This window comes from Girardinichthys multiradiatus, chromosome 21, assembly GCF_021462225.1.
Source record: "Girardinichthys multiradiatus isolate DD_20200921_A chromosome 21, DD_fGirMul_XY1, whole genome shotgun sequence".
NCBI classification, from domain to species: domain Eukaryota; kingdom Metazoa; phylum Chordata; class Actinopteri; order Cyprinodontiformes; family Goodeidae; genus Girardinichthys; species Girardinichthys multiradiatus.
In genome coordinates, this window is record NC_061813.1 from 29200712 (window position 1) to 29214252 (window position 13541).

A 13541-nucleotide genomic window follows, 5' to 3' on the forward strand; every position below is an offset into this window, starting at 1 on the left:
GTCCCCAAATATGAGAATATGCTTGTTTCACTCTCTACTGCTTCAACTGTGTATTTTAATAGTTGTTGCATGGATTACACAAAAGGATATTTATTGTAATTTTTATGGATTTAACTGTGAGCAGTTCATGAATGTTGCATGGATTACATGGAAAGTTCTCACCTTATTTTGACAGGTTAAATAACGTGTTGCCAGCTGAAACATAATCGCCCATGCAGTAATTATCCAATGGGAGGCTCGTACCTATTTGCTTAGTTAAGTCCAGGTGGCGAATTTTTTTTTTGGCCAGGCAGTGTATATGCACATTCCTGCATTTATCACAGAAAAAGAAGCATTTAATGTTTCTTGCATGTACAAATCCTTTCAGCTGATTTTATAGGTTTTATTATTATTATTTTTTCTCTCTATGTTCCAGGTTTGATTGGTGCCGTCGGCCCAATAAAAGTGGGTTGCCTGCAGAGTGTTATAGCCGCTTCTCTGGGGTGCTTTTCACTGATGACAAATTCCGGGTCAATGCGAGCAAACAGAAGTTTATGGATTTGGAGCTGAAATTGAAGAACAAGGATACATTGTTTACCCCTGTTTCTAATGTTCAGGTGATGATTTCGTTTTTAGTAGGATAGAAATAAGCGAATCCTTTTCCCTGTAATTTAGTTCTTGATTTTACTTTATAATAAACAGTTGATTATTGTGACTTATTCATCTGAATGGCCAAAGACACACAATCCAGAAATATCCACTGCAGACTTGTGTTGCCATTGTTTTCTTTTTTTGTTTTTAAGCCAATTCCATTTTCTCTATAAGAACAATGGTGGATCATAAATTATTTATATAAGTATAAATATAGCCTTTAATGTTATCTTAGACTCAATTAGCTTTGCTCAAAACATTAGCAAACCTACCCACCTTTGTCTTCATTCTCTGGACCTTGTGCTGACATATGGCATTGAGTGTAAAGAAATAACAATATTTCCTCATAACCCTGTCCTGTCTGACCATTTTCTAATAACCTTTGAGTTTAATTTAACCGAGTACTCCATACCTGAAAGAAAATTTCATTATAGTTGATCATTATCAGACAATACTGTAGCAACCTTTAAAGAATCTGTTCAACTTTTAGTTTTCTCATTATCACAGAAAAACACAATGGAGAGCAATAATTTTGTTTCTTCCCCTTCACAAATTGATTCTCTTGTTCATAGCGTTACTTCCTCATTGCGTTGTGCATTAGACAATGTAGCTCCCTTGAAAAAGAAGGTAATTATTCATAGGAGGCTGGCTCCCTGGTTTAATTCAGAGCTGCGTACTTTAAAGCACAATGTTAGTAAATTGGAGAGAAAATGGCGCTCTACACACCAAGAGGATTCCTACTTAATCTGGAAAAATAGCCTTCTGTTGTATAAAAAGACACTTCACCAAGCCAGAACAGCTTATTTCTCATCATTAATAGAACAAGAGAACAAGAATAATCCTAAGTTTCTCTTTAGTACAGTTGCCAAACTTACACAGAGTCATAGCTCTGTTGAGCCATCCATTCCCTTAGCTCTCAGCAGTCATGACTTTATGGGATTCTTCTTAAATAAAATAGATTCTATTAAAAACAAAATCATTGGCATACTACAGAAGATGATTACCTCATCCTCAGCAAGTGAGACAACATTGGAAGTAACTGTAGAACCTGATCTGTGCTTTGATCCTGTGGAGCTTCCTGAGTTATCAGAAATATTAGCTTCATCTAAACCTTCAACTTGTATGTTAGACCCAATCCCAACCAAATTATTTAAGGAAGTGTTCCCTCTGATTACCAGCCCCATTTTAGATATGATTAATCTATCCTTAGTAAATGGATATGTACCACAGGCTTTTAAGTTAGCTGTAATTAAACGTTTACTTAAGAAACCTTTGCTTGATCAAGATGACTTAAAAAATTAAAGACCTATATCCAATCTTCCATTCTTATCTAAAAGTCTTGAGAAAATAGTTGCTAATCAAATGTGTGAGCATTTACACAGCAATGACCTGTTTGAAGAGTTTCAGTCAGGCTTCAGAGCTCATCATAGCACTTAAACAGCTCTGCTGAAAGTCACTAATGATATTCTTACGGCCTCAGATAATGGACTTGTGTCTGTACTGGTTCTGTTAGATCTCAGTGCTGCATTTGATACAGTTGATCACAATATTCTCTTAGAAAGGCTGGAATATGCTGTAGGGATCAGGGGAACAGCGCTAGGCTGGTTTAAATCTTATCTGTCTGACAGATTCCAGTTTGTTCATGTAAATGATAAATCATCTTTAAACTCCAGGGTTAATTGTGGAGTACCACAGAGTTCAGTACTTGGGCCACTTCTCTTTACTATATATATGCTTCCAATAGGTCAAATTATCAGGCAGCATGGGATAAATTTTCACTGTTACGCTGATGATACTCAGCTTTACTTATCCATGAATCCTGATGAGCCCAACCAGTTAGATAGACTACAAGAATGTCTTGAAGACATAAAAACTTGGGTGACTTCAAATTTTCTGCTTCTAAATTCAGACAAGACAGAAGTTGTCGTCTTTGGACCGGAGTCTTTGAAAAAGAAACTGCTTAGTAAATCACTTAACCTGGATGGCATTAAATTGACCTCCGGTAATAAAGTAAAAAACCTTGGTGTTATTTTTGACCAGGACATGTCATTTAAATCCCATATGAACATGTTTCTAGGATTTCCTTCTTTCATCTCCGGAACATTGCCAAAATTAGAAATATCCTGTCCAGGAGTGACGCTGAAAAACTAGTCCATGCATTTGTTACTTCAAGGCTGAACTATTAAATTCGTTACTATCAGGATGTCCACAAAATGCAGTTTAAAGCCTTCAGCTGATCCAAAATGCTGCAGCAAGAGTTCTGATGAAAATTAAAAAGAGAGATCATATTTCCCCTACTTTAGCTTCCCTTCATTGGCTCCCTGTTAAATCCAGAACAGAATTTTAAATTCTCCTTCTCACATATAATCCACTGTCGCTACATGCTCATCGAGGAGGAGGGAATGCTGCAAGTCACTGACTCGATGCAATCTGCTGGGTTTCCTTAGATAAAAAAACTTTTAACCAGTTTGAATAAATAACTGAATCTGACTGCACTGTGTGATAGTTAGGATTAATTGGAATGTATGTACCTGACTTGTAATCTGTATGATTCGATTGAATTGACTTAGCCCATTTTAATGTTACCCACCTTTCACTCAATGCAACAGGAAACAACACTCGCCAATTATTTTTACCTCTGCCTTCCTCCCTCCCTGTTAGATGGAGTAAGGAGAGTAAGGTTCAGCCTAAACCGGCTCAGTTATGGTTGAGGTGCAAACACACCCTCCATTTCTCCATTTCTGCTACCCTTTCTCTTTTCCAATGGTTATAATCAGTCTGACAGAGAGAGGTACCCCAATCCTTGTGGTTTTTAGTATAACAATGGCCACCAAACTTTATCAGTTTATAATTTTAATTAGTACCCTACACATAGCCCATTCAAAAATGGCCAAACACTCAGTAGTTTATTCTGACCTCCCCAACAACCCCGCACCATTCCAAACCTTTTGTGAAGTGCCTTGTGATGACGTGTTGTGAATTGGCGCAACCAAAAATAAGGTGACTTAAACAATTGGATGTCCATGATTTATCTAGAATTTTTATGCTTTCTTTAATTAGCAACGCTTTTGCAGGGGTCAGTAACAGCTTAAATTCGGCAACATAATAATTTCAATAATAGAAATGAATCAATCAACTCAACCTGTCTTTCCCTGATGCTGAAACTAGTGAGTTTGAAGAGGCTTTGAAGACGGAGGCTCATCCAAGCACCTGATGGAGAAGTTTCTTCTGGTAACAACGATTGATTTCTTGAAGGAAAGACGACTTAATCTTCAGTTTTCTTCCTCTAAGTGGACAGGCACTGATGCTCCAAGTTTCGACGGTCAAACAGGAACTTTGTTGTCATATGTCTTAGAAGACAGTAGCTTCCAGACGCTGAATAGTTGAAGGAAACCCCGGGGGTATAAATGAGGTTGATTCAGGACTTCCGGAAGCCTGAAACTTAGAGCAATCAGTTGTTCACCGATCAAGATCACTTCAGTTGTCTGAGTTAAAAGGCTTTAGATGAAATCAGATTCTTAATTTCGAGGCACAGTTCTTCCAGGGCACACGGGTTGTTCCTCTTTTTAATAGTCGATCAGCTGGGCTGTGTCTCTGGTCCTCTGATTCATCTGTAGCCTCTTTCTCCGTCCGATCTTGTTCGATTGTCTTCTGCAAGGAAACAACCGCAGTTGGCTTTTTTGGCATTGCTTTTATAGTGCAGATGCTCTCACTGGTCAGCCCTTTATTAGGCGTCACTGTTATGGCGCAACATGCTATTGCCCAATACGTTATTGCTCATACATAGTCATGGTCACAGTGACTTTCTGGTGCTGTTTTTCGGCCTTGAAGATACCAGTAATAGCCACGCAGCTGGCTGTAGTCGCATCCTCCTGTCGCTGTCAGCATGCAGCTGGCTCTCATCACTCCTAGTCATCCTACAGTTCTCTCCCTAATCTGCTCAGTCTTACATTTTACACAGTTACTCAATCCCTTCTCAGCTCTCTGCATTTACTTTTAGACACCGTTATAAAACCATCACTTCATTCTTTGTATTCATACATCACAACTGATCAACATTATATCTCTTTCATATATAGCTGATTGAGAAATGTAAACCTTAATGTTTTCTATTTTAAGTATCAGTTCTCAATCATATTTCAATCATACGTCTTTTAACTTGATAATCAAAGATTACTAATTTCATTTAATACTTGTAGAAAATGGAAAATCATCATACATTATTCCTTTGGTTACACTTCTTGGTTATACTTCTGCAAAAGATAAGACAGATAATATGTAGCTCCACACAGGCCTCTCCAGTCTCTCAGTCCTCAAATATGAGAATACAGGTCCTTCTCAAAATATTAGCATATTGTGATAAAGTTCATTATTTTCCATAATGTCATGATGAAAATTTAACATTCATATATTTTAAATTCATTGCACACTAACTGAAATATTTCAGGTCTTTTATTGTCTTAATACGGATGATTTTGGCATACAGCTCATGAAAACCCAAAATTCCTATCTCACAAAATTAGCATATTTCATCCGACCAATAAAAGAAAAGTGTTTTTAATACAAAAAACGTCCACCTTCAAATAATCATGTACAGTTATGCACTCAATACTTGGTCGGGAATCCTTTTGCAGAAATGACTGCTTCAATGCGGCGTGGCATGGAGGCAATCAGCCTGTGGCACTGCTGAGGTCTTATGGAGGCTCAGGATGCTTCGATAGCGGCCTTTAGCTCATCCAGAGTGTTGGGTCTTGAGTCTCTCAACGTTCTCTTCACAATATCCCACAGATTCTCTATGGGGTTCAGGTCAGGAGAGTTGGCAGGCCAATTGAGCACAGTGATACCATGGTCAGTAAACCATTTACCAGTGGTTTTGGCACTGTGAGCAGGTGCCAGGTCGTGCTGAAAAATGAAATCTTCATCTCCATAAAGCTTTTCAGCAGATGGAAGCATGAAGTGCTCCAAAATCTCCTGATAGCTAGCTGCATTGACCCTGCCCTTGATAAAACACAGTGGACCAACACCAGCAGCTGACACGGCACCCCGGACCATCACTGACTGTGGGTACTTGATACTGGACTTCTGGCATTTTGGCATTTCCTTCTCCCCAGTCTTCCTCCAAACTCTGGCACCTTGATTTCCGAATGACATGCAGAATTTGCTTTCATCCGAAAAAAGTACTTTGGACCGCTGAGCAACAGTCCAGTGCTGCTTCTCTGTAGCCCAGGTCTGGGGAATGCGGCACCTGTAGCCCATTTCCTGCACACGCCTGTGCACGGTGGCTCTGGATGTTTCTACTCCAGACTCAGTTCACTGCTTCTGCAGGTCCCCCAAGGTCTGGAATCGGCCTTTCTCCACAATCTTCCTCAGGGTCCGGTCACCTCTTCTCATTGTGCAGCGTTTTCTGCCACACTTTTTCCTTCCCACAGACTTCCCACTGAGGTACCTTGATACAGCACTCTGGGAACAGCCTATTCGTTCAGAAATGTCTTTCTGTGTCTTACCCTCTTGCTTGAGGGTGTCAATAGTGGCCTTCTGGACAGCAGTCAGGTCGGCAGTCTTACCCATGATTGGGGTTTTGAGTGATGAACCAGGCTGGGAGTTTTAAAGGCCTCAGGAATCTTTTGCAGGTGTTTAGAGTTAACTCGTTGATTCAGATGATTAGGTTCATAGCTCGTTTAGAGACCCTTTTAATGATATGCTAATTTTGTGAGATAGGAATTTTGGGTTTTCATGAGCTGTATGCCAAAATCATCCGTATTAAGACAATAAAAGACCTGAAATATTTCAGTTAGTGTGCAATGAATCTAAAACATATGAATGTTAAATGTTCATCATGACATTATGGAAAATAATTAACTTTATCACAATATGCTAATATTTTGAGAAGGACCTGTATGCTTGTTTCACTCTCTACTGCTTCAACTGCGTATTTTAATAGTTGTCGCATGGATTACACAAAAGGATATTTATTGTAAATTTTATGGATTTAACTGTGAGCAGTTAATGAATGTTGCATGGATTACATGGAAAGATCTCACCTTATTTTGACAATAAATAAAACTGAATTGAATTGAGTAAGGCCAAGTTTTAAAGTCACACAGTGTGTGAGAGAGGAGTCTGTGTTGCACAGCTCTGTAGCTGAAGAGAATTTGTTATTTCAAACAAACAAAAGCAACATAATGCAGTTATAGTTTAAGCTATTTTTCTGAGCTCATATTTGCAATTAGTCCAGTTAATATTTGTAACCCTGGGCCTCAGTTGTTTTTTAGCATCTCTAATGCTTTAGTTTTTTTAATGCTTCTTACTGCGCATTTTACAGAAAGCCTCAAAAGGTCGTAACATCCAGAAAGAGTTCACGCAGTGGCTTCAAAACTGCAACAGTCAGTTTGATAAGCAGGTGAAGTTCCTTGGCTACATAAAGACTGTGGAACGGAAAGATCTCCCGACTAAGAAGATGCAGCATCCCTGGGCGGTGTTCTCCTCTACTGAGTTAAATGGCAAAATATTAAAAGCAGGGCAAATTGTAAGTGGTTTTTTATTTAACTGTACAAATATAGATATTTATATGCACTGTATAAAAAGACAAACTGTTGTTTGATGCTATATCAAAATACCTTTCTTGTTTTTGGTCAGTTAGGATTACCATAATTGCTTTCTTTTGCTGAATGCCAGAATTAGGAGAGTGAATATTTTAGTTATCCAAATTTAGAAATTTACATACACTTAGATCACTATGCCTTTTAAATAATTTGGGAAAGCCCAGATGAAGATTTCATGGCCTCGTAAGGTTATGTGCCCTTGAATGGTGAACATGATGTCAAACACACTGCTTCCTTGTGTGACATCATGGGTAATTAAAAGCAATCAGCCAAGACATCAGGAAGAGAATTGTGCAAGTTTGGTTCATCTTTGGGTACAATTTACAGATGCCTGAAGGTGCTATGTTCATCTTTTCAAAGAATTATATGCAGGTTTAACCTTCATGGGGATTTCTAACCATCAGACTCTCAGGAGGAGATAGGATCCGCATCCCAAAGATGAATGTGTTGTAATACAAAATGTGCGTATCAACCCTGGACAAAAAATGCAAAGGGCCTTGTGAAGATGCTGGCTGATGCTGGTAAGCATCATCATCCACAGTGAAAAATTACTTTGGCTAAATGCTGCTCAGTGAAGAAGACTCCATTACTCCAAAAACAGCGCGCGTCCCATGTGTGAAAACCTTAGTCCTCCACGTGGTCATCCAGGTTATGAGTCCCGGCCCCGGCGACATTTGCCACATATCTCCCACCTTTCTCTGCCCCCGTTTCCTGCTGCCTACTTAAAAAAACAAAAACAAAGCCATACTGGAAAAATAAATGTTTTGGCTATTAGCAAATGGAAATAATTTTGGTAAGCCTAACAGACCTGTAACAGGAAAAGTTTAGTCAGATTTAATATCTGACAGTAAGAAAATCTTTTTATAAAGTTTATATAAATACCTGTTTTCCACTATATGTTTCTCGCTTTAATATTTCCCATGTTTTAATCCAGGTGAAAACTCAGAAAACTGTGCCAGTTCTTTTCGGCACAGTGAATCATTTTTTGCTGTTTGGAAATCACGATGGGGACGTATTTGCCACCGGCGGACAAGTGGAAATCATTCGCGTAAGGAAAGAATTGTTACAGTTTGAAAAACTTAAATGACAGCCAATAATTGTCTGTCAATCAAAAGAAATCCATTTAGTCCGAGTTCAGTTTTAGCCTGTTAAGTTGCTCTTTTCCAATTTATGTGAATGAGCTGGTGTGCATTGGATAATAGATCTTTTGTTCCTTGTTAATGGGTGTACTGTACATGTTTATTTCTAATTGTCAAAACAAAGCCAGGCACTGGAGTTGCAAATTTGCATATTTGCAAATTGTGATGAATGCTTTGTGCAGAACATTAGATGTACTCTTTCACTCCTAATTAAATATTCTAGTGTTATTAAATGATCTTAACAGAATAATCAGATTTTATATCAAATTTTCTTAGGAGCCAGCAGCTCTTTATGACAATTCCACCAAGATCATACCCATCTCCAAGATTGACCTGACCGCCACTACAGAAAGCATCAAGAAAAACATTGAGAACGACCTGGACAAGTGAGTTAATTCTTGTGGAAAACACATTTTTTATTCAAGTGTTTCTGTGCAACATAAGAAATAATGTCATTTGTTTCCAGGTACCTGTAAATAGGGTAGAAGAAGGAAGAAAATAAAAAAACACTACAAAAAATGTGTGCTTCCATATTCTTTTCCCTTGTTTTCCATTTTCTATAAGATAAAGATTTTCATTCATGTTCCAGTTAGGCTTGTTTAGCAGTACCTTGCATACCAGACATGTGTCAAAGTGATGGTAGTTTTTAAAATTTTGGTGTCACGCCATACTTTCCCATATTTAATTAGAACGTTTTATTTACTAAACATCAAAGTTTTGGCGCTAATGACATGAGTATACTGAAAAATACATATTTTCAGTTTGGATTAGACTTCATTTGCAGGTGCATCTCAGTATTATGGCTTATAGCTAATAAATACAAAAGATATTCCCAAAAATCAAAGAAAATTGATTTTTTATACAGAAATGTTATGTTGCAGCCTACAAAATAGTGGGGGATTGGTAGGGCTTCAACGAATGATTATTTTGCTAATCGTTGATTGATCTGTTGACGGTTTTTCCAGTTAACCGATTTATTCATTATTCGGAAAGCAAAAGGTGCTTAGTAGAATATTTTTTACAGAATTTGAGCCAGGTGAAGCTAAAGCTATGTCACTTAAGGAGTTCTGGAAAGAGCATATTTACAGAGGTTTTTAATCTTAAATGCGAAATGTATATATTTGTTGTACAGTTTTAGCCTAACTACTGCTCTGAATGGGTTGTTTTTGCAGCAAATGGCATGTTTTAGAGTCTGTATACTCCAGTTAACGATTATTCAATTACTAAATTAGTTGGCAATTATTTTAATATTGAATTAATCGCTGTTAATCTGATTAATTGTTTCAGCCCTAGTAAGAGGTTATCGCTACAAATCATGGCTGTTGGTGGAGTCCTGTATCCAAGCACATTGATGTGTAGTTGGGTGGAAGGAAAACGTATGATAGAAAAAGGTTCACAAGCAACAGTGATAACCCAAGCTTGCATTAATTCATGCAAAAGCAGCCACCTTAAGTGCATGTGCTGTAATGTAAATGGACATAGTTTTCAGTAATCTGACATTTCTGAATGAAAAAAATCATTTTTGTGTCATGTAATATTATGATTTTGTAAAAAAAACTTTATATGAATATTAAGTATATAATAAACAAATAATACATTTGTAGTGATACATAAAAAAACAGAAAATCCCCAAAATTTTATCCATAGCCAGACTCAAAATTTCCATTAAAATGTTGCATTAATCTTCCATTGTATTCTTTTTATTATAGAGTAGTTATGAAGGTGTGAGTCAGATCATCATTATAATATCGCTGATCTTCTGAAGATTTGTCAGCTGTGTTTTGTTTCCAGGTTGCCAGCAAAGTTGAATGTTGATTGGCCAGAAGGCAATCCTTGGCCACAAAATGCTGTTTTCCCCTCCGGGACTCCTTTAGGTAAAATGCTGCTTTCAATTCTCACCATTTTACATTCTAACTGCTCCAGTTCAAATCAAAATTATCGATATTTTTTACCCTCATTAAATCCAACTCTAACAATCATTTTGTGACTTGTCATTTCAGGGCCTTTTAGGGTGGAAATTCTTAACAGAAATGGAAAATCGATCTCATCCAGGATTCAAACCGGGGGCCAGGGGACAGGGATAAAACTGAATGTGCGACTCACAGTAATCCTGCATGGTAAGACCAGAAGAATCGTACTTGTGTGATTGTTATATAGGATGTTATTTCAAGATTGTTTAAAGTATTCATTGTTCTGTCTCTTAGTGTAGATTTATTTCTATTGACTTATTTCAAACCTAGGTCCCAAAGGAGAAACAAAGGTCTGTTTACTTGCCCCCTATATAGCTAATCATGGACACTGGTTCAAAAAAAATGGTTAGTCTCTTTTCCACTCTTCCAAATATTCGTTACTCTGAATTTTTCATAACTCAGAAGAGTACGCTTTAAAATGTGTCATTCACAGCAGGATGCCTGGCCAGCCTGGGGAGGTACAGCCTAACTCTACAAGCTGTGCTACATGAAAACGGAGCAGATGTCTATGGAAACAAAAAGCTCCCGAGCTACGAGCACAAGTTCACAATCAAAGGTGAGTTTATGCTGCCGATTTGGAATTGGCCTGTTTTATTTTGATCCAGGATCTTTCCGGCAGACATTTCAGGTGTTTTTGTCCTTTTTTAGCGGGAAATGCAGAGAGCTTTACTGTTGGTACGGTGAACACCTCTCAGCGTGTGGGAGTGCCGTTCAACATTGCCCTGCAGATAAAAGATTGTAACGGGCACTCCACAACTCTTCCTCCTGAGCTCCAGCCTTCTCTTCAGTGCAGGTGGGTCACTCTTAAATATTTATATCTACATATTTTCAGGCTGTGTTATCAGTCTTCGATTTATTTAGTTATTTATTTATCGTACTCATTCAGTGATCTGGAACTGAGTTATGAGACAACCGGCTGGACCGGGAACACCTTCATCATCAAAGGCGTCAAAGGCAAAGGGAGAGTCCAGGATTATCAACAATCCAGGGTGATATAAAAATAATTTTTATTACTCTCAAATACAGTCAGATAGAGGTGTTAATGGATGTTAAAAGTAACATTTAAAATAAAGCAGTACTCAATAAGTAAAAACAAAAATATGTTTTGGCAGAGTTATGATCTGAAAGTGACATTACCCGGGCTAAAAAATGACACACAGATTATCAAGATCAGTCTCCTTCCTGGTAAGACAGCTTAAATTAATGAATTTATAGCACCAAGTACACTTTGAGTTTGTAGATTCACATTTTTTTCTATAATCCAGTACATCTATCATAGTTGAAATGCGCTCTCTCTCTGTTTCTCTCACTCTCTCTTTCATGCGTCAATAAGCTATTTAATACCTGTTCTTATATTTCAGGCACTCCACATTCCCTTCATGTGAAACCTGAGGTAAACCCAGTGAAAGTGGAGAATGGAAGCCCAGTTAGTTTTAATGTTGAAGTTCATGATGAGGCTGGAAACATCACTGCCAACCCCAAACAGATAGTTTGCTGCCAGGTATGAGATGTTTGTGTAAAAGAGAAAATGACATTTTAAATGCACTATAAACTTTACAGGTTAACTTAGACTGTCTCTAAATATTTGAATGCAAATGTCCCAACTGTTGTTTCAGTATTTATTTCTGGTGCTGCACAATATATAAAATTGTAATGGTGGTGTGAGCAATATTGCAATGCAAAGGACAGCTTGAAGACGATATTTTCTATTTCTAGTGCCGTGCATGCAGATTCAGCCTGTCAGTAACATATTTCGCTTCTTGGATGGACTTTTACTGCCCTCAATGCCTCAATTGGTGTCATCTCAGAAATGCAAGGGACCGCTTGTGCTGGATGAGGGACCAGTGGGGCCAAAATCGCTGTCTGCCAATGCTGTTGGGAGACATTAACGAGAACGTTATGTGTCGCCCACTGTGATTACCACTGTTAACTTCTGTTCCAACCGCATGTGTCAACTTAACTGAGCAAAGTTTCAGTAGTCTGAAGTACCCAAAAATAATCAGTTTGTCATGTGCTGGATCTTCCTTGGGTTGACCATAATAATGCATTTAGAAAATATTAACTTTCTGGGAGTTATAAGACAATTTAAATATATTTTTGTCAATCATGCTCTTTTCTCTCTGCAGTATAATTTTGAGACTCTACTGTTTGACATTACCTTTTTCTTTGCAGTGTTTGTGTTTTGAGAAACTAAATATGATTTCTTTTTGATAAACATCTTTTGTCGTTTTATTTTAGATTGAAGAGCTAAATCTTCCGTTGATGGTGACAGATTGCAGCAGCACAGGAGCAAGCCAGATTGTGACAGAGCCTGTAAACCTGAAAATTATCAATGGAGAGCCACAAATGCTCAACGTTAGATTTTACATGTCTGTAAGTTAAGAACAAATGTCTAAGCATAGCACTCTTGGATTATAGTTTCACAGTTTCCTGTCTTTCTTTTTTATAAGAATAAGAAAAATGTTGCCATCACAAGAGAGCTGAAGGTCATGCCCAGCTGTCGAGTCTCCCAGATGGAGCTCTTCTGTCAGGGGGTGGAAAAACTGGAGCTGAAGAATGAGGAAAAGATAGAGTGGCAAGCCGGAGGAGTGCTTGAGAACCTGGTCTATAAGCTATATGATGAGTCTGGCAGGGAGGTGCAAGTCACTCCTGAAATAGCCTCCAACATCAAGGTGTGTTTGGCACCCACTGTATAGCGTGTTGCATCCTAATATGTCGTTGCGGATGTGACTTCTTTTCTAGTGTCTCTTTTGTGAGCCCCTGTTGTTGAATTGATGCATTTTGCCTGTGTTTAAGGTTAACTGGACCAGAGACGTTAATCTAAGAGCCTTGGTAAAGGGAAGGCTGCCAGATGTGCAAGTTCCTACGAAAGTGCAGGAAGCACGCTTCCACCAGGTTTCCTACCAGGATCAGAGTGTGTCTTTCTGCTTTACTATTGTGTAAGCCACAAGGGTTTGTGAATCATATGAAGAAATAGAAAACATGTCCAATAAGAGCAGGTGATGGTAGAATTTACAGTTTCCTGCAGAAGTATGCACAGCCTTGGAACTTCTTCACATTTTGTTACATTAAAGCCACAAACATTCATGTATTTTATTTAAATTTTAAGCTATAAACTGAAAAAGGTGGGAATAATTGTGAAGTGAATATATGGTTTTCAGCATTTTTTACTAAAAAAGAAGAAAAGACAGGTCAGGGGT

General features: G+C 38.1%; 1 protein-coding gene across 4 annotated transcripts in view; it reads left to right on the top strand.

Annotated features, from left to right (window-relative positions):
- smchd1 (structural maintenance of chromosomes flexible hinge domain containing 1) overlaps nucleotides 1-13541 on the top strand; it is a 44803-nt gene that overhangs the window by 16198 nt on the left and 15064 nt on the right. For all 4 annotated transcript variants that reach the window (XM_047349928.1, XM_047349926.1, XM_047349927.1 and 1 more), the window contains 15 exons: nucleotides 416-596; nucleotides 6953-7156; nucleotides 8167-8280; nucleotides 8648-8757; nucleotides 10163-10245; nucleotides 10372-10488; nucleotides 10612-10686; nucleotides 10775-10897; nucleotides 10990-11134; nucleotides 11228-11330; nucleotides 11454-11526; nucleotides 11703-11842; nucleotides 12580-12714; nucleotides 12792-13013; nucleotides 13138-13280. In XM_047349928.1, the coding sequence (XP_047205884.1) occupies nucleotides 416-596; nucleotides 6953-7156; nucleotides 8167-8280; nucleotides 8648-8757; nucleotides 10163-10245; nucleotides 10372-10488; nucleotides 10612-10686; nucleotides 10775-10897; nucleotides 10990-11134; nucleotides 11228-11330; nucleotides 11454-11526; nucleotides 11703-11842; nucleotides 12580-12714; nucleotides 12792-13013; nucleotides 13138-13280 (1968 nt within the window). The remainder of the gene's footprint in view (nucleotides 1-415; nucleotides 597-6952; nucleotides 7157-8166; nucleotides 8281-8647; nucleotides 8758-10162; nucleotides 10246-10371; nucleotides 10489-10611; nucleotides 10687-10774; nucleotides 10898-10989; nucleotides 11135-11227; nucleotides 11331-11453; nucleotides 11527-11702; nucleotides 11843-12579; nucleotides 12715-12791; nucleotides 13014-13137; nucleotides 13281-13541) is intronic.